General features: G+C 36.7%; 1 protein-coding gene across 3 annotated transcripts in view; it reads left to right on the top strand.

The window, feature by feature from the left end:
* The window catches only part of ERO1B (endoplasmic reticulum oxidoreductase 1 beta), a 105,986-nt gene that overhangs the window by 35,730 nt on the left and 48,152 nt on the right, over positions 1–22,104 (top strand). For all 3 annotated transcript variants that reach the window (XR_013529961.1, XM_008985774.5, XM_002760887.6), the window contains exons 6-13: positions 2,239–2,312; positions 10,372–10,492; positions 10,937–10,983; positions 13,029–13,040; positions 15,613–15,639; positions 19,199–19,291; positions 19,419–19,665; positions 20,905–20,974. Coding sequence is in view for 2 of the 3 variants with exons in the window: in XM_008985774.5 (XP_008984022.1) it covers positions 2,239–2,312; positions 10,372–10,492; positions 10,937–10,983; positions 13,029–13,040; positions 15,613–15,639; positions 19,199–19,291; positions 19,419–19,665; positions 20,905–20,974 (691 nt within the window). In the remaining variant the exon portion in view is untranslated. The remainder of the gene's footprint in view (positions 1–2,238; positions 2,313–10,371; positions 10,493–10,936; positions 10,984–13,028; positions 13,041–15,612; positions 15,640–19,198; positions 19,292–19,418; positions 19,666–20,904; positions 20,975–22,104) is intronic.

Here is a 22,104-nt window from a genome sequence, read left to right on the forward strand (position 1 = left end):
ATAATACACTGCACATAAAGTATACACTTTGATTTTGACACGTGTCCAGCCATATAACGTCATCACAATTAAGACACCATAGGCTGGGTGCGGTGGCTCATGCCTGTAATCCCAGCACTCTGGGAGTCTGAGGCAGGGGGAGCTCGTGAGGCCAGGAGTTCGAGACCAGCCTGGCCAACATGGTGAAACCCTGTCTCTACTAAAAAAAATTAGCCAGGCATGGTCGTGGGTGCCTGTAATCTCAGCTACTCAGGAGGCTGAAGCAGAAAAATCACTTGAGCCCAGGAGACAGAGGTTACAGTGAGCCAAGATCGTGCCACTGCACTCCAGTCTGGGTGATGGAGTGAAATTGTGTCTCAGAAAAAAAACTGTGTGTGTGTGTGTGTGTGTGTGTGTGTGTGTGTGTGTGTGCGCGCGCGCACGCGCGCTTATATATCTATGTAGAGAGAGAGAGACTGGGCATGGTGACTCACACCTGTAATCCCAGCACTTTGGGAGGCCAAGACAGGTAGATCACTTGAGCCTAGGAGTTTGAGACCAGCCTGGGCAACATAGTGAGACCCCGTCTTTACAAAAAATAGAAATAAAATTAGCTGGATGTGGTGACGTGTGTCTGTAATCTGAACTACTTGGGAGGTTGAGGATGGGAGGATCACTTGAGCCCAGAAAGTTAAGGCTACTGTGAGCTATGACATCACTACATTCCAGTCTGGATGTAGTGAGACCCTGTCTCAAAAAAAAAAAAAAAAATTTATCACACCCAGAAAGTTTCTCATTCCTTATTCCATCTTTTATGCTCCTCACTTCCCAGTTTGAAGACTACTGCTTTAACCTCGGGACACTATCTTGAAAGAAAGTGCTGAGTTAAGCCCAAGAAATTCTCGTGCAAAGAGTGTTACACCCATCTCCACACTGACTTTTGGAAAAGCTGAACTAGATGACCTCTAAGGTCCCTTCTAACTCATTTATAAATCAAACTGAGCCAGTTTTGTTAGCATTAGATGCACATTCAGTGTTTTTTTGTGACTTAGGCGCGACTTCACCATGGTTTTAGGCAGGGGTTAGGTGAAATAATCAGCAAAGTTTCCAATGAGAATGTGTCTCCTCAAATGAGGATGCTCAAAGAAGGAAGTTCCTGAAAGTCATACTGTTAACAAGAAAATAGGAATTTATGTCACTATTGATTTGTTCTTCACTGTTTCCAACATAGATTCTATCTTATTAAACAACTTTAGTTACGTCATTTTAGCTGTAATTAGGCATTATTGTTTACGGCATCACTACTTCATTTGAGTCAATTATGGTACAATTTTTTCATTGACTTGTATTATAAACTCCAATAGGGAAAAAAATAACATAGTTAAACTGGAAAAATGTATTGATATAGTTGCTGTTGTTCAGCCAACCTTATACACTTCTTTGTTGCGGTTTCTCAAACACGAAACAAATTCATGATTATGACAGGTACCACATTTAGGAATTACCTGATTTCTTACCTTTATATACCTGATTTATACAGTTGTTTTGTACCTTGTGTTTTCCTTTTGTGTTATGAATAAAATTACACCTCTCTGATAGATCCTGCCGTCATGAGTATTCTATACAGGGAAGGCCTGAATATAGGTTTAAGTTAACGGAGGTCAAAGTTGATTTCAATAAATGTAGATGTTCCTTATCAGTTCTTCAAGTTAGAAATCTTGATCATAGATTTTGTTAAATGTGAAGTAGGATGTAAAAGGAATGATACCCATGATAAAAGTGGCATTGGTGTAACCAGTGAATACCACATTGCAGGGGAGACTGTAGAAATATAGCTCTTTGTATTTTAGATCTTGTCAGTATAGAAGTAATTTAAATTACAAGAATTCTGAAAGTATATTTAATTTCTACTTCAGGAAAAAATATATTTAACATAATTTTTAAGTGAATTGAAAAGTTTAGCTTGAGTTTTGTGTTTAACTACATGTGATATTTATTTATAAGTTATTTTCTAGTCAAACTTATTTTTGAACTAGTCCTAATTCAATGTAGTTAAGAAATATGAATTACCTAAGGAAATTAATATACGTATTTTTATATAACTTGTTTTTTTGTCATTCCTTCATGTAATAACAGAATGTGACATCACCTAATCTTTAACTGACCTCAAATTACTTATTTTAATTACACTAGAATACAGTGTTAACATTTTCAACTCCAAATTTAATAATTTTTCTTTTTTATTTCTCCTTCCCGTAGTAATCAAAGCAAAGAAGCTTTCATTGACTGGGCAAGATATGATGATTCACGGGATCACTTTTGTGAACTTGATGGTAATAAAATAAACTATTATAATTATTTTAACTTTCATAAGACATTTTAATCAATGAAAATATACTCTGAATTGTAGCTTCAATACTAGATTTTGCTTTGTAGATCTTACTATTCATAATGGCATTTATTGAGAGCCTATGTTTCAGGCCCTGTCTTCAGTGCCTTAAGTACATTATTCGTGGTCTTTATACCTACCTTCATAAGTGTGTGTTATTTCATATCTGAGAAAACTGAGTCTGAAAAAGACTAAATAACTTGCCCAAGATCACACAATAGCAAGAGGCTGAGACAGGCTTTGATCCCATATCAGAATCCAAAACCTATATTTTTTCCATCATGACACACCATCTGTGATGGACCATCAATTGAAGCCACTTAGTTATAGGTCTGTGAACAAGAGGTCTTAACAAACTCAGATGAATACTGGGGAGGACTCTAATTCTACTTCTCCACAGCCCTTTTTCCAAGAGTCCCCTGGAATGGTAGAAAGACTGGACACTCTACCAGAGTAACTACCACTTAGCAGAAGGTAATTGCAGCGACTCAAAATTTTTTATCTGTATGATAATAGTCCCAAAGAATTGTGCTGAGTAGGCGTAAATCATCATTTCGCCTCTCTTCACCTTTTCCCTTGATAAGGTTATACTTTTCATAGTGGAAGATAATGTGGGGATTAAGTATGCACAGTTGGAAATAGCAGTGCTTGGAACTCTTCAAAAATCTAGAGTGATCTGCTTCCAAAAGTTTTAAAAAAGATATACAGGTATAGTTGTGCTATAAAGCCAGCCTATAGTGGAGTAAGTTATAGTGAGCTTCCACTGTAGTATGGTAAACTGAGAATAATGCTGGGAGACAGAATGTTATCTTGGTCTATATGGTTTCAATAAGGAAATTTTAAAGGAATCTGAGTAAGGTTATACCAAGGGGTAATTAATGAAGTATCCGTCCCCTTTATGATACATAGAATTGGGAAAGGTTTGATCACAGCAAGCCGTTGCACCTCTCCCTACTCTTGCATTTGCTCTTTGGTTGCCTTACAGGTGTATTTGAGGGCTTAACACCCACAGTCACTTATTTCTAAATTGTACATTTACCTATTCTTTGATTAAAGTATAAATAATAGTGCTTCTTGAATAGATTTTCAGATTAATAATTTGTGTGAATATATATTACTCTTATGGTAAATAGGTATTTAGTAAAAACGCTTAATTGCAGGAATTACTTGCTATAAGTAAATTGATATGTAGATTACCTGCCATCAGTATAAACAGTGTTAACTTTTTAAAAGTATTAGTTTCTTAAATTGTAAAAGTGTAAGAGATATTTAAGAATTTATATGAAATCATCCCTTAAGATTTTCAAGATTATATTCAAAATCAATTATTTTTATATTCTTATACATATAAAACCATGGTACCTACTAATTGGATTATCACGACTCTTCTGAGTTGTAATGTTTGTATATATTCCAGTGGTTTATATGCAGTTTTTAAATTTTTTTATTTTTTAGATTGAGTCTTGCTTTGTTGCCCAGGTTGGAGTGCAATGGCACAATCTTGGCTCACTGCAACCTCTGCCTCCTGGGTTCAAGCAATTCTCCTGCCTCAGCCTCCCTAGTAGCTGGGATTACAGGCATGTGCCACCATGCCCAGCTAACTTGTTTATTTTTATTAGATACAGGGTTTCGCCATGTTGGCCAGGCTGGTCTCAAACTCCTGACCTCACGTGATCTGCCTGCCTTGGTCTCCCACAGTGCCTGGATTACAGATGTCAGCCACATCACCGGGCCTATAGCAGTTTTTAAAATTACCGTCAGGGTAGCTTTAGACTCATTGTTGAGTTATTCTTGTTTCCTAAATTCAGTGGATTAAAACAAAAATATAAGAATATTTACCCAGTTTGCTAGGGAATATATCCATATACGCCATTTCCTGCTGTTTTGATGTTGATAATGACTTTATTTGAATGGAAGATGATCCCTATAGATGAAATAGTTTAAAAAATAATTTAGTAATTTAATATCCTTTAAGGTAAACTGTTTTTCCTACCACTCTTTCTGTTGTTGTTACTATCTTTATGCACGGCTTGCTGCTGCTTTTTGGTTCATGTTGCTTCTCAAATGTCACTTTATCAGAAAAGCCTGCTCTCGTCTTGCTATATAAGATAGTAGCTACTCTCACTCTGTCCCTTTGCACTGCCGGTCCCCACCCTGCTCAAGCACTAACAACTGCCCTACAGTATATGGCATGTTATTTAGTGTATTGATTTCTTGTCAGTCTTCTCTAGCTAGATTGTGAGCTTACTTGAGGGCAAGGGCTATGTTTTTGGTTTACTGATGTATCCCTGGTGCCTAGAACAGTGCCTGAATATGGTAGATGCTTAGTAAATATTTGCTGAATGAACTAGTTGGTTCATAAAAAGCCTAAATAGCATGATAGATTTTTAGTTTTATTTTTTCCTTAAAATACATTCATTAATAGATGTTCAAAACAGCAGTTTGTAAATCTGGTTGTGTGTCAAAATTTCTTGAGAGCTTTATCAACTGTAGCTTTTCCTTAACTGTAAATCATATTTTAACAGTGAGTTAGTAGCAGTTTGGGTTAGGGTTGGTGATGGAGGGCTTTAAGCTCAGTCCTGAGTCTATAATACAGTATTTTTTTTTTTTATCTGTGATCATAGCAAAGAGCCTGCACACTAAGTTGTCTATATATGCTACCATTATTGTTTAAGAGATACATGAGTTAGGAAGTAGGGAGGAATGTTTAACATCCTAGAAAATGTGGTATGACCTCATAACTCTATTAAATTAGGACAGTGAGAAGGAAACTGTTAGTAAAAATCATATACTTGAGGTCCAGGCACGGTGGCTCATTCCTGTAATCCCAGCACTTTGGGAGGCTGAGGCAGGTGAATTGCCTGAGGTTAGGAGTTTGAGACCATCTCGGCTAACATGGCGAAACTTTATCTCTGCTAAAAATACAAAAACTGGCCAGACATAGTGGTGTACCCTTAAAGTAGTCCCAGCTACTCAGGAGGCTGAGGTGGGAGAATCACTGTAACCCGGGAGGCCGAAGTTCCAGTGCACTCCAGCCTGGGCAACAGAGTGAGACTCATCTCAAAAAAAAAAAAAAAAAAAAAGTATACTTGAAGAGGAGGAAATAACACTGTTTCAACTCAATAAATTCCCAGAACAAGGAATTATGAAGCTGCTTTGTAGAGACAGAAAGAAGTAAAACTTTTGTGAGGAGGACATAGTAGACGGTTAGATAATTCAGTAAATGGTTAGATAATCTCAACAAGCTGAGACAAGCTGTAGTTCAGGAAGAAATTAAAATCCGTGTCACAGATGCCCGGGTAGGGGTGGGCAATGCCAACTAGTGTGTGTGTAGAGAATTTGGCCTGTAGGTGTTTTCTCCCACACACATTGCTCACTCTGGATGTCCCATGAAATTCTTGTCCATACTGAGCAGAGGTTGGTAAGTTTTTTAAGTAAATGGACTAATAGTAACTGTTTTAAGCTTTATAGACTGACTGTAGGATCTCTGTTGCAATTATCTCTGCCATAATAGTGTGAAAGCACTATATAAGCAAATGAACATGGCTGTGTTCCATGAACACTTTATTTACAAAAATAAGCAGCAGGCAAGATTGGGTACGTGAGTTGTAGTTTGCAAACTCCTTGTATTGGTTAACAAAACCCACCCTTTTCATGATTTGAAAAAGTATTACAAGATTTTTTTTAAACTACTGATTGAACTAAGGGAATAAACATTAAGAGCATTGAAAACGTAAGCTTTACTTAAAGTAGTTATAAAAACTGATATAATTGAGCTGTGTGTTGTGGTGAGCACCTAGAGTCCCAGCTATTTGGGAGGCTGAGGCAGGAGGCTTGCTTGAGCTGAGGAGTTCAGGTCCAGCCTGGGCAACATGGTAAGACCACATTTTTTTAAAAAAGAACAATGAAAAACCAGATATAGTTGATTTTTCTCTTGTGATTTTTTTTTTTAGCTCCCGTAAAGTATATTTTATTTCATTTTATTTATTTATTTATTTTAGATGGAGTCTCGCTCTGTCATCCAGGCTAGAGTGCAGTGGCGAAATCTCAATTCACTGCAACCTCTGCCTCCTGGGTTCAAGTGATTCTCTTGCCTCGGCCTCCTGAGTAGCTGGGATTACAGGCCCATGCCACCACACCTGGCTAATTTTTTGTAGTTTTAGTAGAGATAGGGTTTCACCATGTTAGCCAGGGTGGTCTCCATCTACAGATCTTGTGATTCACCCGCTTGGCCTCCCAAAGTGCTGGGATTAGAGGCATGAGCCACCGTGGCTAGCCTAAAGTATATTTTATATCATCATGGTTTAATATCTGAATCATGATTTTTCTTCTTTATTAGTTATTTAGTTGGTTTTGTTAAGCGAAGGGGTTGCACATTTGTAGGGGACACTATACACTTAGTCTTAAATGTACACAGAAATTTATAAATATGTACATATATATGCATCAGAGAAGATGTTACACTTAATTGTGAAACATGTAATTCAGTTTTGCAGATGAATTTATTCAAGAGCAGCTTATGAAAATTAAAACTATACAACTTAGAAATTAAATACTGACTTTTAAGATTTTTCTTCTTTACTAAAAGGCATACTTTCTTTTTTTAAAGACAGGTCTTGCTGTGTTGCCCAGGCTGGAGTGCAGTGGTGCCTTCATAGTTGACTGAAGCCTCCAACTCCTGGGCTCAAGCAGTTCTCCCACTTCAGCCTTGCAAGTAACTGGGACTAGAGGCATGCACCAACAAGCGCATATGAAAAGCCATACTTATGGGCCTGGTGTGGTGGTTCACGCCTGTAATCCGAGCACTTTGGGAGGCTGAGGCGGGTGGATCACGAGGTCGAGAGATCGAGACCATCCTGGTCAACATGGTGAAACCCCGTCTATACTAAAAATACAAAAAATTAGCTGGGCATGGTGGCGCGTGCCTGTAATCCCAGCTACTGAGGAGGCTGAGGCAGTAGAATTGCCTGAAACCAGGAGGCGGAGGTTGCGGTGACCCGAGATTGTGCCATTGCACTCCAGCCTGAGTAACGAGCGAAACTCCGTCTCAGAAAAAAAAAAGCCATACTTATATTTCATAATTTGACTGGGCACAGTGGCTCACACTTGTAATCCCAGCACTTTGGAAGGCTGAGGCGGGTGGATCACTTAAGGCCAGGAGTTTGACACCAGCCTGGCCAACATGGTGAAACTCCATCTCTACCAAAAAAGACAAAAATTAGCCAGGCATGGTGGCAGGCGCCTGTAATCCCAGCTACTCAGGAGGCTAGGTATTAGAATCACTTGAACCCGGGAGGCAGAGAGGTTACAGTGAGCCAAGATGGCACCACTGCACTCCAGCCTGGACGACAAAGTGAAACTTTGAAAAAATATCCACACGCATGTATCTTATACACGTGTGCCATACACATGTAACATGCATGTTATGCACATGCAACACGTGTGTGTTCAGTGCGGCACACATGCAATTCATGTGTCATGTGTGCCACACATACACATTACACATGACATGTATGACACACTGGGTCTTCGGCCGGAATTTAATGGTAACATTTATGCAATGTCATGTGCCATGCATGACACGGATAATGTGTGATTTATATGCCATATATGTTGTATATGTGCTGTTATGTGTTATGTATGGGGACATGTAGGTTGCACATGACACATGCACACAAGGCATGTCATTTTTCATGTATGTCGTGTGATATGGATGTGCCATGTATAACATGTGGCCTGTGTGGTGTGTCATGTATGACATGTACAAATCGTATGGCCTGTGTCATGCATTACACGTGTCTTGTATGTGCCATGCATTACAAGTACGTGTCATGTATGTCGTATGTCATACATGGTATGACATGCATGTATGTGACATGCATGTGGCATTCATGCATTGCATGTAGGACACGTGACATGCATGCCGTGTCATGTGCATGCATGTGCAGTGTGCGTGCCGTGTCGTATGCGACGTACGTCGTGTGTGTCATGCATGTAATGCCATACATGTCATAGATGTATGGCATACATGTGTGTGTCATACATGTATACCACACACATCATAGATGTACACGTAATACGTTTAATTTTTTTTCATAATTTGAATGTTTTAAATTAAGATTCTAAAAATTATTGTTTTTGAATTCTGAGTCAATCTGTGTTCTTGGATAGTTTTTTCTATCCATCTGTGAATTGTTTCCTTTGCCTTATTTTTTTATAGTGGAATATCTTTATAAATTTAGAGCTAGTAATAGAGCCAGTATTCTTACAGCCTGCAAAATCATGTTCCCACTAAATTACATATAATCCATTAAATATACTAAATTGTTAATTATCATTGTATTCTTTCTACATCATGAAAGTGCCAGGAGAGTGGATCACCTGAGGTCAGGAGTTCAAGACCAACCTGGCCAACATGGTGAAATCCTGTCTCTACTAAAAATACAAAACATCAGCTGGACATGGTGGCAGGTGCCTATAATTCTAGCTACTTGGGAAGCTGAGCCAGGATAATTGCTTGAACCGGGAGATGGAGGTTGCAGTAAGCTGAGATGTGTGCCTTTACACTCCAGCCTGGGCGACAGAGCAAGACTGTCTCAAAAAAAAAAAAAGTACCAGGTGATTCTTGGAAGTTATGGATCAAGATCCTGTTTTGCCCTTATGATCATGGATAATCCCAGTCAGTGGTTATTGACTGTCTAGGGAATATTGTTTACTGACAAGAAAATATACTATCAGGTAATGGAGGGACATTTAATGACCATGTTTGATCCCTGTTTTAAACCAGCTGCCTATGTACTATTGTTTATATTCATGACAACAAAAGGTTAGTAGGCACATAAAGGAATATATCTGTGCCATCATATATAACACTTGAGCTTATATGTATTATGAGCATGCATGTGTGAGGCAGTCTTTTTTTTAGGTATGAAAAGCATATGTTTTCCATTTCTATTCAGAATGTGAGCCTTAATAATTAAGATTATTATTTAATTCTTTTGTATTCTTCAGAGATCTCAATTAAAATGTCCAAATAGGGGCAGTCATGGTGGTTCATGTCTGTAATCCAGCACTTTGGGAGGCTGAGGCGGGTGGATCACAAGACCGGGAGTTCAAGACTAGCCTGGCCAACATAATGAAACCCTGCCTCTACTAAAAATATAAAAATTAGCTGGGCTTGGTGGCACATGCTTGTAGTTCCAGCTACTCGGTGGTGAGCCTAGATCGTTGGTGAGCCTAGATCGTGCCACTGTACTCCAGCCTGGACGACAAAGCAAGACTGTGTCTCAAAAAATAAATAAATAAATAGCAGAGATCTGGTAAATACTCATTTAGGTTTCCATATGGAAAATGATTATTTAGTTTTAAATATTTCAACAAGTTTTTGAAAGTTGTGCCTACTATGTTTTAGTTTGAGAATGGAAAAAGCACTTCAATATGTTAATATCAGTAAAAATAGTAATACATAATTTTTTAAAACTAGAGCATTGGTATAGCTTTATGAATAATCAGATTTGGATCACAAAGTTATGGAGCCATGTGTCCAAGCAGAGAGTAGCAAGGACATCTCCATTTTTAATACAATATGTGTTACAAAATGTTACTAAGCGTGTGGTTAGGTAAGTATATTCTTAGGGAAGAAATAATATGAAATATTAAAGCAGGTAGTGATTTTGTTTGGTCTTTTCAATCCTGGGTGGTTAAAACTTAAGAAATGATTCACATCTTTAATAAGGTGAAGGGGCTGTTACTTAAAAGAGCACTTGAGTATCAAAGGGAAACGGAAGAGTCGTTTTTTTTTTCTCAAGGAATTTTTCCAAGTCATTACAAATCCTGAGTCAAATACAGTCACGAGTATACTAACCACTTTATCATTTAAGTTGGAGATTACTTGAAAAGTATGGTATTTCTCTTATCTTTGGGTAGTCTGGTTTGCTTTGTACTGTTAAATTTTGAATAAATGGTGAAATATAGATGGTTTTGATGAATTGTTTGTTGTTCAGATGAGAGATCTCCAGCTGCTCAGTACGTAGACCTACTGCTGAATCCAGAGCGTTACACTGGCTATAAAGGGACCTCTGCATGGAGAGTGTGGAACAGCATCTATGAAGAGAACTGTTTCAAGTAACTGGAGGGGATGGGGGAAGAAGGAATGACTGATAGGGTGGAGAGATGCCAGGTGTGGTGGCTCATGCCTGTACTCCTAGCACTTTGGGAGGCCAAGGCAGACAGATCGCCTAAGGTCAGGAGTTAAAAACCAGCCTGGCCATCATGGTGAAACCCTTTCTTTACTAAAAATACAAAAAAATTAGCTGGGCATGATGGCAGGTGACTATAATCCCAGCTACTTGGGACACTGAAGCAGGAGAATCACTTGAACCCGGGAGGAGGAGGTTACAGTGAGCAGAGATCATGCCATTGTACTCCAACCTGGGGGACTGAGCAAAACTATGTCTCAAAAAACAAAATGAGAGGGTGGGGAGAGTAGTATTTGTTTCTGTTGGAATAAAATTATATACTATAATCGTCAAACCATTTTATATTTGGGTATTATGCTTTCTTTTTCAGGCCTCGATCTGTTTATCGTCCTTTAAATCCTCTGGCACCTAGCCGAGGTAGGTTTTTCATATGTACATTTTCATGCTTTTCATTGTTTATAAAATGTCTTTGTAACTAAACTTTATATTGAAAAAAGCTTTCACTTTTATATTTTGGTTAGTTTGAATGATGAACAAAAAGTATAAGATTAGTTCATAGTCAGGTCTCAAGATTTCTAGGCATGTTTTATGTAATTACTCTTACTGAGTGTGTGCTATGTGCCAGACACATGTATTGATTACTTACGTATTCTAATTATTTTACATCAACTAGGAAGTTTATGTAAAATAATTAGAATACGTAAGTAATCAATATACGTCAGATTTCCTGGGGACCTCTTAAAAATCTGGATACTCAGACCCTACTCTATTCCAGTTAAGTCAGAATCCTTGGAATGAGAACTGCAGGCACTGGTATTTTTTAAACTCTCCAGATGGTTCTACTGTGCAACCAAGTTTGACACCAATGTTTCATAACAGTGCTTCTAGACTTCAGGGTGCATACAAGTCACCTAGGAGCCTTGTAGACATACAGGTTCTGATTCTATAGATCTTGGGTGAGGCCCAGAAGTCTAGCAAGCTCCCAGGTGCTGACTCATGCCACACTGAGTAGGAAAAACGTACAAAAATTTTAAAGCGTAGGCTGCCTTTAGCAGTGCTCTCTATCTGTACTGTCCAGTAAAGTAACCAGTTTCCACATGGGACTGGTGAACACATGAAATTTAGCTAGCGTGAAACTGAATTTTAAATTTTATTTAATCTTAGTTTATTTAGATGTAAAAACCGTATTGCCGTTGAACAAAACCTTATTGTTTTGATAAGACTGCTATACCTTTGCATCATGTAACATGTTTTTGTTGTGGTGTGTGTATACTTTTGATTTTTAAAAGGTGTCTATTGGAAACATTTTAAATTAACACTTGTGTCTGGCGTTATGTTTCAATGGAACAGCATTTCTGTCATCAGTGGGGTACATCCTCATTCTATTCTCAGTGAGGAACCAAACCCTGGGAGCAACCCTGGAATTGATCTGCCATTCTTAAGAAGGATAATTTCCTGGTCTAAATTGGTATCTAGACCTTTCTGAGAACCAAATGGACTTGGAAGGGTTTGCTCACTCTGTCACAATGTGGCGAATACTCTCTTCCCCCAAATTCACATTGAAACTGCCTGGAGAAGGAAGTTGGCCATGTTAAAAGGCACGCCTGGCGTCTTATTCTTTGTCTCTTTTACTACTTTTGCCTCACAGCTGAAATCTTTTTTCAGAACCCACATAGTGACAGGCGGAGCTGCTGTGGTAGCCCCAACCTCTGGCCTCTTCCGCACCTCCAGGCCTCCCTGAAGTAGCACCCTGCTAAGGGTTTCACTGATGACAGTTTGGGATCTACTCTTATTAAGGCATATCTGTGCTGAGGAGCAGTAACATATTCCAGGATGGAAACAGTCACGTTCAGAGAGGATTGTGTACGTAATGATTAAAGGAGCCACTCTAGATATATATTAATTAATTATTAAAAATAGTGGTCTTTATGACTGTTTTTAGTTGGTTTCTGATATTTTATATATTGTATTAAAAAATATGCAAATCTTTTTTCTTCTTCTTCTTTGAGACAGAGTTTTGCTCTTGTTGCCCAGGCTGGAGTGCAATGGCTCGATCTTGGTTCACTACAACCTCCGCCTCTTGGGTTCAAGTGATTCTCCTGCCTCAACTTCCCAAGTAGCTGGGATTACAGGTGTGTGCCACCATGCCCAGCTAATTTTTGTATTTTTAGTAGAGACAGGGTTTCACCATGTTGGCCAGGCTGGTCTCAAACTCCTGACCTTAGGTGATCCACCCGCTTCAGCCTCCCAAAGTGCTGGGATTACAGGCGTGAGCCACTGTGCCCATTTGAAATGTGTAGATTTTATACTCTTTGGCCTGTATTCTAATTAAGAGGACTCATTTGCAGGATGTCAAGGTTTGTGATATAATTAATAGTTTAACAGTTGTAGTCTCAAAAAAACAGTAGTGGGATCTGACTATGTAAGACATTTTCTGAAATCTTTATTATTTTCTCTTTTAGGCGAAGATGATGGTGAGCAAAACTCATGTTTATGTTTGCTTCAAGTGTGGAGGAAATATTTTTTAACAAGTAGAATTTGATTTTTCCTTTACATAATTCAAAAGAAAGTATTTCTATTTTTTAAGAAAATAGCTACTAATGAATGGTAACCAAAAAAAGATTTTATATATATATGTATATATAAAGTTATCCTGTGTTTAAAAAAAACCATATTACCTAACTGCTTAGCTCAGATTCATATTCCAAGTTCCCATTTTCTGGTTATTATTTAATTTACTCGAATATGTTCTGAGGAAGTGGGGAGAAGTTAAGGTAGTTTTGCCAGATAATTTGTTTTGTGACCTCTTTATTATTGACTTTGAAATTTCTAACCTTAGTTATCAATATAATAATCTGATGATGAGCTATTTATCAACAATTGATTACTGAATGAATGTTGGGTAAAAGATACCCCCAAAATAGCCATTTCTCTGTAGGAGCTGAGGATGTATAGGATGGTAGGAAAGATAAGCACTATACACAAACAGTGGTAATGAGGTGAAGAAATACTCCACACATGGTATAAACAGTAGGTAATATAGAACTCCTTAGAGGAGAAACAGAAAATATCTCACAGGAGTGATGCGGGAAAGCTTACTGGAGGAGATAGTGTTTGAGATGAATTTTGAATAATGGGAAAGATTTAGATTAATAGAATTGGACAGTACATGTTGGAGGAAACAGCATGAATAGCTGTTGAGAAAGAGAACTAATAGGAGTTGAGAAAGAGAAAGGCATGTTTAGGGAGACAGTAAAGAGACCCTTTCAGTGGTAGGTAAGACTATACGGTGGTAATTTAAATTTAGAAAGATTGATAGCGGCCATGTTTTTTAGTACATTGGGTACTAGACTTTTCCTGTTGGCACTTGAGGTTTTTTGAATCACAGGTGATACCGTGATAAATGATCCTTAGTATATATCGAATGAATTAATCTGTTAGATGTTTTCATTGTTGTGTACAGTATGAAGCCTCTCAGGAGGCAAAGTAATTCCCCATCATCTAATTTATCCCTTAGATGCCTTACTCGGCTCATATGTGTGTTCAGTTTTTCTATAATTTCTATCATTCTCAATTAAAAAAAATAACAAGGATAGGTAAGTCAGGAAGTGCATTAACAATTTTGATTCTTACTGACTACTCTTCCCTGCCGCCTTCCCGCCCCACTCAGAAGAAGGATGTCGGGCCAGGAATGGTTCCTTTAAGTTAACAAATAAAAATGACCTATTTGTATCATGTTTAACATGAGTATTGAAATATGTATACATTGTGGAATGGCTATATTGAGCTAATTTGCTCACGTCATTTTATTTGCCGAAAACACTTAAAATCTCCCCAGTTTTCAAGAATACAATACATTGTAATTAACTATAATCACCGTGCTCTACAACAGATCTCTTTAACTATTTTTAACTGATAGTTTGTATCCCTTGACCAGCATCTCTCCAACCCCAGGAATAGTTCTTACAGCATTAGTAAACAGATTAGTCAAGCCCTTCTCTATTCTATTAATATGAACTTTCCTGAAAAATTATATTGAAAATTAAGGGATTTTTTTTAGCTGTTCCTTAAAACTTATTCATCCTAGAAAATTGAGGAAACATACTTAGTTTTATTGAATTAGGAAAAATGGAATAATCAATAGTTTGATGTTTATAGTCACTATTTTTCAGATATTTAAAAAGCACTATGGTTGTTATGAAAAGCACATTTGAGATTGTCAAAATGTTTGCCCCCATGTTTTCACATGCTTAAACCTTCAGTGAATAAGATGCTTAAACCTTCAAAAAAATAAAATTTATATACTTTTTTTTTTTTTTTTAAAGAGGCAGGGTCATGCTATGTTTCCCAGGTTGGATCTGAACTCCAGGCTCAAGTAGTCCTTCCCACTCAACCTTCTGAGTTAGCTGGGACTACAAGTCCAAGCCACTGTGCCCAACTCGTAATATTTTGACTGAAATGTTTTCTTAAAAAATTTAATAGTCAAAATATCATTTGTAAAAACACTCTTAAAGTTACTTAAATTATTTGTAGGATTTATTTCCTAGAACCATATGCCTATTTTTTTTTTAATTTTACTTGAAGCAGTAGATATTTTAGAGAGATTACTTAATCTGTCATACATTTCTCTTTTTATTTTTTTTGTTTTTTGAGAAAGAGTCTCTCTTTGTCACCCAGGCTAGAGGCAGTGATATGATCTTGGCTCACTGCAACCTCAGCTTCCTGGGTTCAAGCACTTCTCCTGTCTCAGCCTCCCAAGTAGCTGGGATTACAGGCCTGCGCCACTATACCTGGCTAATTTTTTGTATTTTTAGTAGAGATGGGGTTTCGCCATGTTAGCCAGATGGTCTTGAACTCCTGGCCTTAAGTGATCTACCTGCCTCAGTCTCCCAAAGTGCTAGGATTACAGGCATGAGCCACCATGCCCTGCAGAAATATTTTATAAGCCTAAATTATTCTAGTTTACAAATGGCCATATAATATTTTAATCCAATTTTGTCTCTCTCTCTCTCTCTCTCTCTCTCTCTCTCTCTCTCTCTCTCTCAGGGGAATCATTCTACACATGGCTAGAAGGTAAACAGTCTGTTCTAAATTGGATTTTTGTAAAAAAAAAAAAAAAAAAAAAAAACGATTTATTTAGCATATTTTTGTAAGATTTAGGATTTTATTACCTAGTCAACTAATTTTGACAGTGTTTGAAAGAAAACAACGTGTGTTTTAGGTTAATATATATGGGGATAAAATTATGTGAAAATTTTGAAGATCATGGTCAATTAAAAATCAGGTTTATATAAATACACAGGCCAAATACTGTCATCAGGTTTTCTAATCTTATTTCTGTTCTATATGTAATATTCATTCAAACTACTTCTCTAGTAACCAGTATGCAAAATATTTTAAAAGTGGAGGCATTCCTTTTGGAAAGGAGTACTTTATATATATAAAATTAATGGAAGATAAATAAGAATTCAAAAGGTTCTAAACATGTTTGCCCATGTTAATATAGTCTAACATTGTCTAATTAAAAGATAAAGCAATATAGATCCTGACGTGTTAGATGCTTTTGCATTCTTGTACTTCCAGTGTTGAAAATATCAAATGCTATTAATGGAAAGGTGAAATGTTGTAGAATTTTAGTAACTTAGGTTAATAACTGGATATATGATGCTTTTAAAAATTTACCTTACCAAATTGCCATTCATTTATGAAATTAAAAATTAAAATATATTAGTAAAAGATAAGCAGGTTCAATGACATAGGAAAATTGACATTTCATAGCCATAACCTTATAGGAATACTACAGAGTAAAATTAATTCTATTTTATGCATGTCAATTGGTCATGTTATCCTAGTAATATTATTTCTTTTTTGTTTGTTTGTTTCTTGAGTCAGAGTCTTGCTGTCGCCCAGGCTGGAGTGCAGTGGCTCACTGCAACCTCTGCCCACCAGGTTCAAGTGATTCTCATACCTCAGCCTCCCAAGTAGCTGAGATTACAGGCGCCCGCCACCATGCCCTGCTAATTTTTGCATTTTTAGTAGAGATGGGATTTCACCATGCTGGCCAGGCTGATTTGAACTCCAGGCCTCAAGTGATCTGCCCACCCACCTCAGCCTCCCAAAGTGCTGGGATTATAGGTGTGAGCCACCACCTGGCCTATTTCTTTGTTTATAATAAACTATATACATATGTTGACCATTATTAAAGTGGACATTATTGATGTGCAAATTTTGTTAGGAGTCATATGGGAAAATTGCTTATGTAGAAGATATTTGGCTTTGTTTAATTATTAAGCTGTACTCTAAAGATAGAAATTGTGGAAAGTAGCATTTAGGCTAGAAGAGGTAGTCACAGACTGAGCGTTAATAATGAGAATGAAATTTAGAAACAGTATTGAACTCTATGTATACTATATCAACAACCATTCTTCCAGTCTTACTGTTATAAGTACCTGAATATTGATACATGGTTCCAAAGAGGATTCCCTTATAGGCAACTGACTCAGCGTTTTCTTAGATTCAGTTTCCTCATCTGGAGCTTGGAGAGTAGCAATAGCAATACTACTAACTTACACTGTGAATGTAGATGATGCCTGTGAAGTTTCCTTTGGAAGCCACTAAACCATGTCCAAATGCCAAATATTACTGTTACAGTAAATGCAACCTCTTTCTGAGAATGCAGTTACTGAAAATGGATTTTAAGGATTTTAACAAAATTTGAGTCAGAAAGTGGAAGAAGAGAACCATTTTCTAAATTGTGTAAATTTGCTCTGTGTTGTTAGAAGTTGGTGGATTCTGCCTTCGTAAGTCAGCTTTTGCGGATGTTACTGCAGAGTGAGATTGAGAAGGCTTTTGCCTGGACCTCAGTAATTAAAGATACCATCCAGCCTGGCACAGACTGTAGGCAAGGAGAAACTCTCCAGCAATTTCCTGCTAAGTGTGTTGTATGTCTGGGTGTACTTAGTTGGTGCATAGTTTATTATTAATCTGGTTGAATTTACCTGTTTTTCAGTTTGTGAAAATACATTCTATTCCTCTCCCCTCCCTTATCCGCTACCCCATTTCAGTGTAGGGGCTTTGTGGGCTTTGCAAATTATAACTGCCTCCCAGTTTTCCAGGTCCTGGTTTGTAGGCATATGGATTTTCGTGAGTTTTGCTTTGCTTACTGTCCCTTTTCTAGTCTTTATCCATTTTATTGGACATAAGCGCTGCCTAGAGAGGTTGGGAAGAAAACAAAGTGAACTTCAAATCTGATGTTTTGTTACTTGATGATAGATTTGATGAAGTTTTAATAGAGGAGAAGTTAGTACTTAATGTTGTATTAAATGTATTCATATTGTTTGTATCTGTTGTTATTGTAAACTTTCAAACTTGCCATATACTTTTAAGACGAAACTACAAAATAAAATTTAATTTCTTTTGGTCCCCATCCATGACAATTTGAATATTCTAGCAAGAATTCTGCATTAGGGAACGAGATCTCAGAAGAATTATTTTTTCCAATTAGAGGCTATTTGTGTCAGAATCATCTGTGATAGCACAGAAGGAGAGAGTAAATTGCTAAAAAAGAAATCTTGAATAGACACAAAGTAAGCCACATAAACACTCTTACATTAAAAAAAAATTCTGCCAGCATATAAATGAGACTTTCTACTGTATTACAGCCCATTTTCCTGCATGGGAAAAGTGTTAAAAACCTATTGGGTGTTGAAGGAGGGAAAAACTAATGGCCTCAGATCCAGTCACTTCTTAAAATTTACTTCCCTGCATTTTTATTTACTTTAAAATTTTTCTATAAAGAATATTTTCTGAAGATATTTTTATTGTGGTGAGGTATATATAACATAGAATTTACATCTTAGTCATTTTTAAGTTTACTGCTCTGTGGTATTAAGTACACTCACAATGTGTATTACTCTTATTATGAGAGAAACTCTTTTAAAATGCTGGCAGGGGTTAGGATAGGATGGCGGGCTATTTTGACCTCTTAAGTTCTTAGCAAAAAAGCCTGTGTAGCTTAAGGCCACATCAAATAACGTTCTGTGATATTTCTGCACTCCATCTGATACGATTCTGCTCAAGTAGTAAATAGTCAACATGTATTTTTTTTTAATTAGTGAAAATTCCTGGATTTCTGTTTTCCAAGTTTCAGCTCCTTGCAAGTAGAACGTATGGTTAAAAAATTAGACAATTCCAGGGCAGAAGTTAATAAGACCCTTATTTCTCTGCTAGCATAACACATACAAGGAAGGGAAAAGAAAACAATCCAATGACTTTATAATTACATTTACTTTAGTAAGTTCTTAGCCTAAACCACAAGAAAACCTGTGCTGTTGCTGGCTGGGTAATGTGGGAACCTGCCAGCTGTATCCATAGTGTTTTGACCTCCAGTTGCCCAAACTTTTCTGCTTTTTTCAGCGTTAAGTTCTCATTATATTCAGTTAACTCCATCCTGAAGCCAAAATCTTACTTTGCTTTCTAGTGAGAGAATCTTGACCTAATCAGGTTTATGTTATTCCTTGATTTAATGTTCTTGAATCTTGCTTAAAATTAAGCCTATGTGCCAAACCTCCTGGAGGCAGTATTTCTGATATCTAAATGGGTGTGATTTCTTCTTCAATATTTTTCTGAATAGGTTTGTGTCTGGAGAAAAGAGTCTTCTATAAGCTTATATCAGGACTTCATGCTAGCATCAATTTACATCTGTGTGCAAATTATCTTTTGGAAGGTAAGTGTATTTTTAAGTGGAGATTTTGCCTTCTATTAGTGTAAAAATTACTGTAGGGAATACATATCTTTTAGAGCAGGAAAAAAAATCCTGTTTACTAAAATAATGTATTTCTCTTTCTCTTTAGAAACCTGGGGTAAGCCCAGTTGGGGACCTAATATTAAAGAATTCAAACGCCGCTTTGACCCTGTGGAAACCAAGGGAGAAGGTCCAAGAAGGCTCAAGAATCTTTACTTTTTATACTTGATTGAGCTTCGAGCTTTGTCAAAGGTGGCTCCATATTTTGAGCGCTCAATTGTCGATCTTTACACTGGAAATGTAGAAGAAGATGCTGACACAAAAGCTCTTCTGCTGAATATCTTTCAAGATACAAAGTAAGAATTGACCATCTGTGATTTGAAATTCTCCACGCTCTATTCACATGAGGTGGCACTTAAAGTACACAAAAACTGACTCCTAAAAGTTAGGCCAAGGGAGAGTAGAACCAAAAAGGAAAGTGATCAATAGAACAACCGTATTTTTAAAAAGTTCTAAAAATGTAGATGAAAAAGCATCAGTAAGGTGCTTTTGGCAGAAATTTTCACACTTCAGAATAGTGCTTTAAAGTATCACTAAATGTATGAAAATTTAATGCTACTTCATGGTCTTACCAATTTTATATTCTTCTAAGTCATTTTATTTACTTTAATTTTTGAGATGGAGTCTCATTCTGTCACCCAGGCTGGAGTGCAGTGGCACAATCTTGGCTAACTGCAGACTCCGCCTCCTGGTTTCAAGCAATTCTTGTGCCTCAGCCTCCCAAGTAACTGAAATTACAGGTGTGAGCCATCACACCCAGCTCACTTTTGTATTTTTAGTAGAGATGGGGTTTCATCTTGTTGGATGGACTGGTCTCAAACTCCTGACCTCAAGTGATCCACCCTCCTCAGCCTCCCAAAGTGCTGGGATTAGAGGCGTGAGCCATTGAGGCCTCTAGTCACTGTATTTAAATTTAGATGATATTATATGTGTGTTTGCATTGAGAAGGATAAGGGAGCATTAGCCTTACTTTTTAAAATATAACTTTTCTTTTTTTCTCCAGGAAAGTTATTGATTGATTGATTGATTGATTGATTATATATATATATAATTTTTTAAATTTTATTTTACTTTAGGTTCTGGGGTGTATGTACCTATGCAACTTTACTTTTTAGAATGTAACCTTAAAAAAAAAATGCTTGGTATAGAAAACTTGAGTTTACTGGTTGTTGAAATAAGCATGGAGGAGAAAAGTTAGATTAAGAAGTGTTTAATGTATTAAATTTTTAAAAAACATTAAGAGAATATTGCCTGTTTTTTACATGGATTTTCAGTTAATTTTTTAGGTTACCTTATGTCATTTATTTAAAACATTACAATCTTACCAAATTTAACAGCCATCTGTATCTTGCTTTAATCATTTGTAAAATAGTTTACATGTGAACTGTTTGTCACCTTTCTACATTACCAAACCTTACATCAGAGTAAATAATGCATTTTAAATATTTGTAAGGATAGAAAATTTTATCAGATTTCTGATACAGAGTACGTGGATTTTTCATGTATAACTTATTACAATACTGTCATTTCATCAGGTCCTTTCCCATGCACTTTGATGAGAAATCCATGTTTGCAGGTGACAAAAAAGGGGCCAAATCATTAAAGGTAAAAAGTTCTTGATTGGGACACAGGGTTGGGACACAGCAGTTTACTGGTTATGTTTTAATGTTGTTCATCTAAACTATTTTCTTTTCCAGTTTTCCAGTTTGTTGAAGTTCATCTGACTGGATTTTTACTATAAATAGTACAAAAAAGCCCTCTCCATATTTCTTTCTCAGTTTCAGTTGACCAACTGCTTAGTGACTTGTTGGTCATTAGTATGGTCCAATAAGTATAACACCTATTTATAAGTATCTTTCTAAAAGATACTGGTTGAGGGCAAGTTTTCTTAGTTCAAAATCATTGTATATTGTTGTTTGATGCATCTTTCAAAATACCATGAGATTTTAGCCACTTTTAGGGCAATAAGTAGTACATTTTTTTTAAAGTGTACTTTATGGAATGTTAGTTTTTGAAACTATTATGTTTTTGTCCTGTTGGACTAATTTAAAAGGTAAAAATTACCTGTTAACATGTGGTATCAGAAGGAAAATGTATTTTAGAAACATTACCAAACTTCATGTTAGGGATTCTTTATATTCATAATATAAAGAATATTCATAAAAGTATTTGAAATTGCAGATATTCTTTCCTTTTTTTTTTAACTTTCAAATTTATTTTTTGAGATGGGGTCTCACTGTGTTGCCCAGTCTGGTCTCAAACTCCTGGCCTCAAACTGTCTTCCCATCTCGGCTTCCCAATTCCCTAGGATTTCAGGCATGAGCCACAGCACCTGGCTGCAAATATACTTTGAGTGCATCTTCACAGTCTTTCATATGCACTTCTGAAATCCAGGTAGTTTCAAAAACTGAAACATTTTCTCATGTTTGGTGCAAGGTAATTTTTTAGCCAAATCTGACCTAAGCCAATGTAAGAATATAGCAGTTTTGTGGGGTATTTTGTTTTTCAAATTGATGCTTTGTATGAATTTTTTACATTTTGCTACAGAAACATTAATGGATTTGACTGCAGGGTGTTTGCTTACACTCTGGTGAGATGTTTCAAAATCTATAGTACATGTACTGTATTTCTAAAATCTAAAAACTTATGAATTCTAAAACACATTTGACCCCAAGATGTTTTAGATGCGGATGCACTATAGGAACCAATAAATTAATACTGAGTGATTCTCCATT

The sequence above is a fragment of the Callithrix jacchus genome, chromosome 19 (assembly GCF_049354715.1).
Source record: "Callithrix jacchus isolate 240 chromosome 19, calJac240_pri, whole genome shotgun sequence".
Taxonomy (NCBI): Eukaryota; Metazoa; Chordata; class Mammalia; order Primates; family Cebidae; genus Callithrix; species Callithrix jacchus.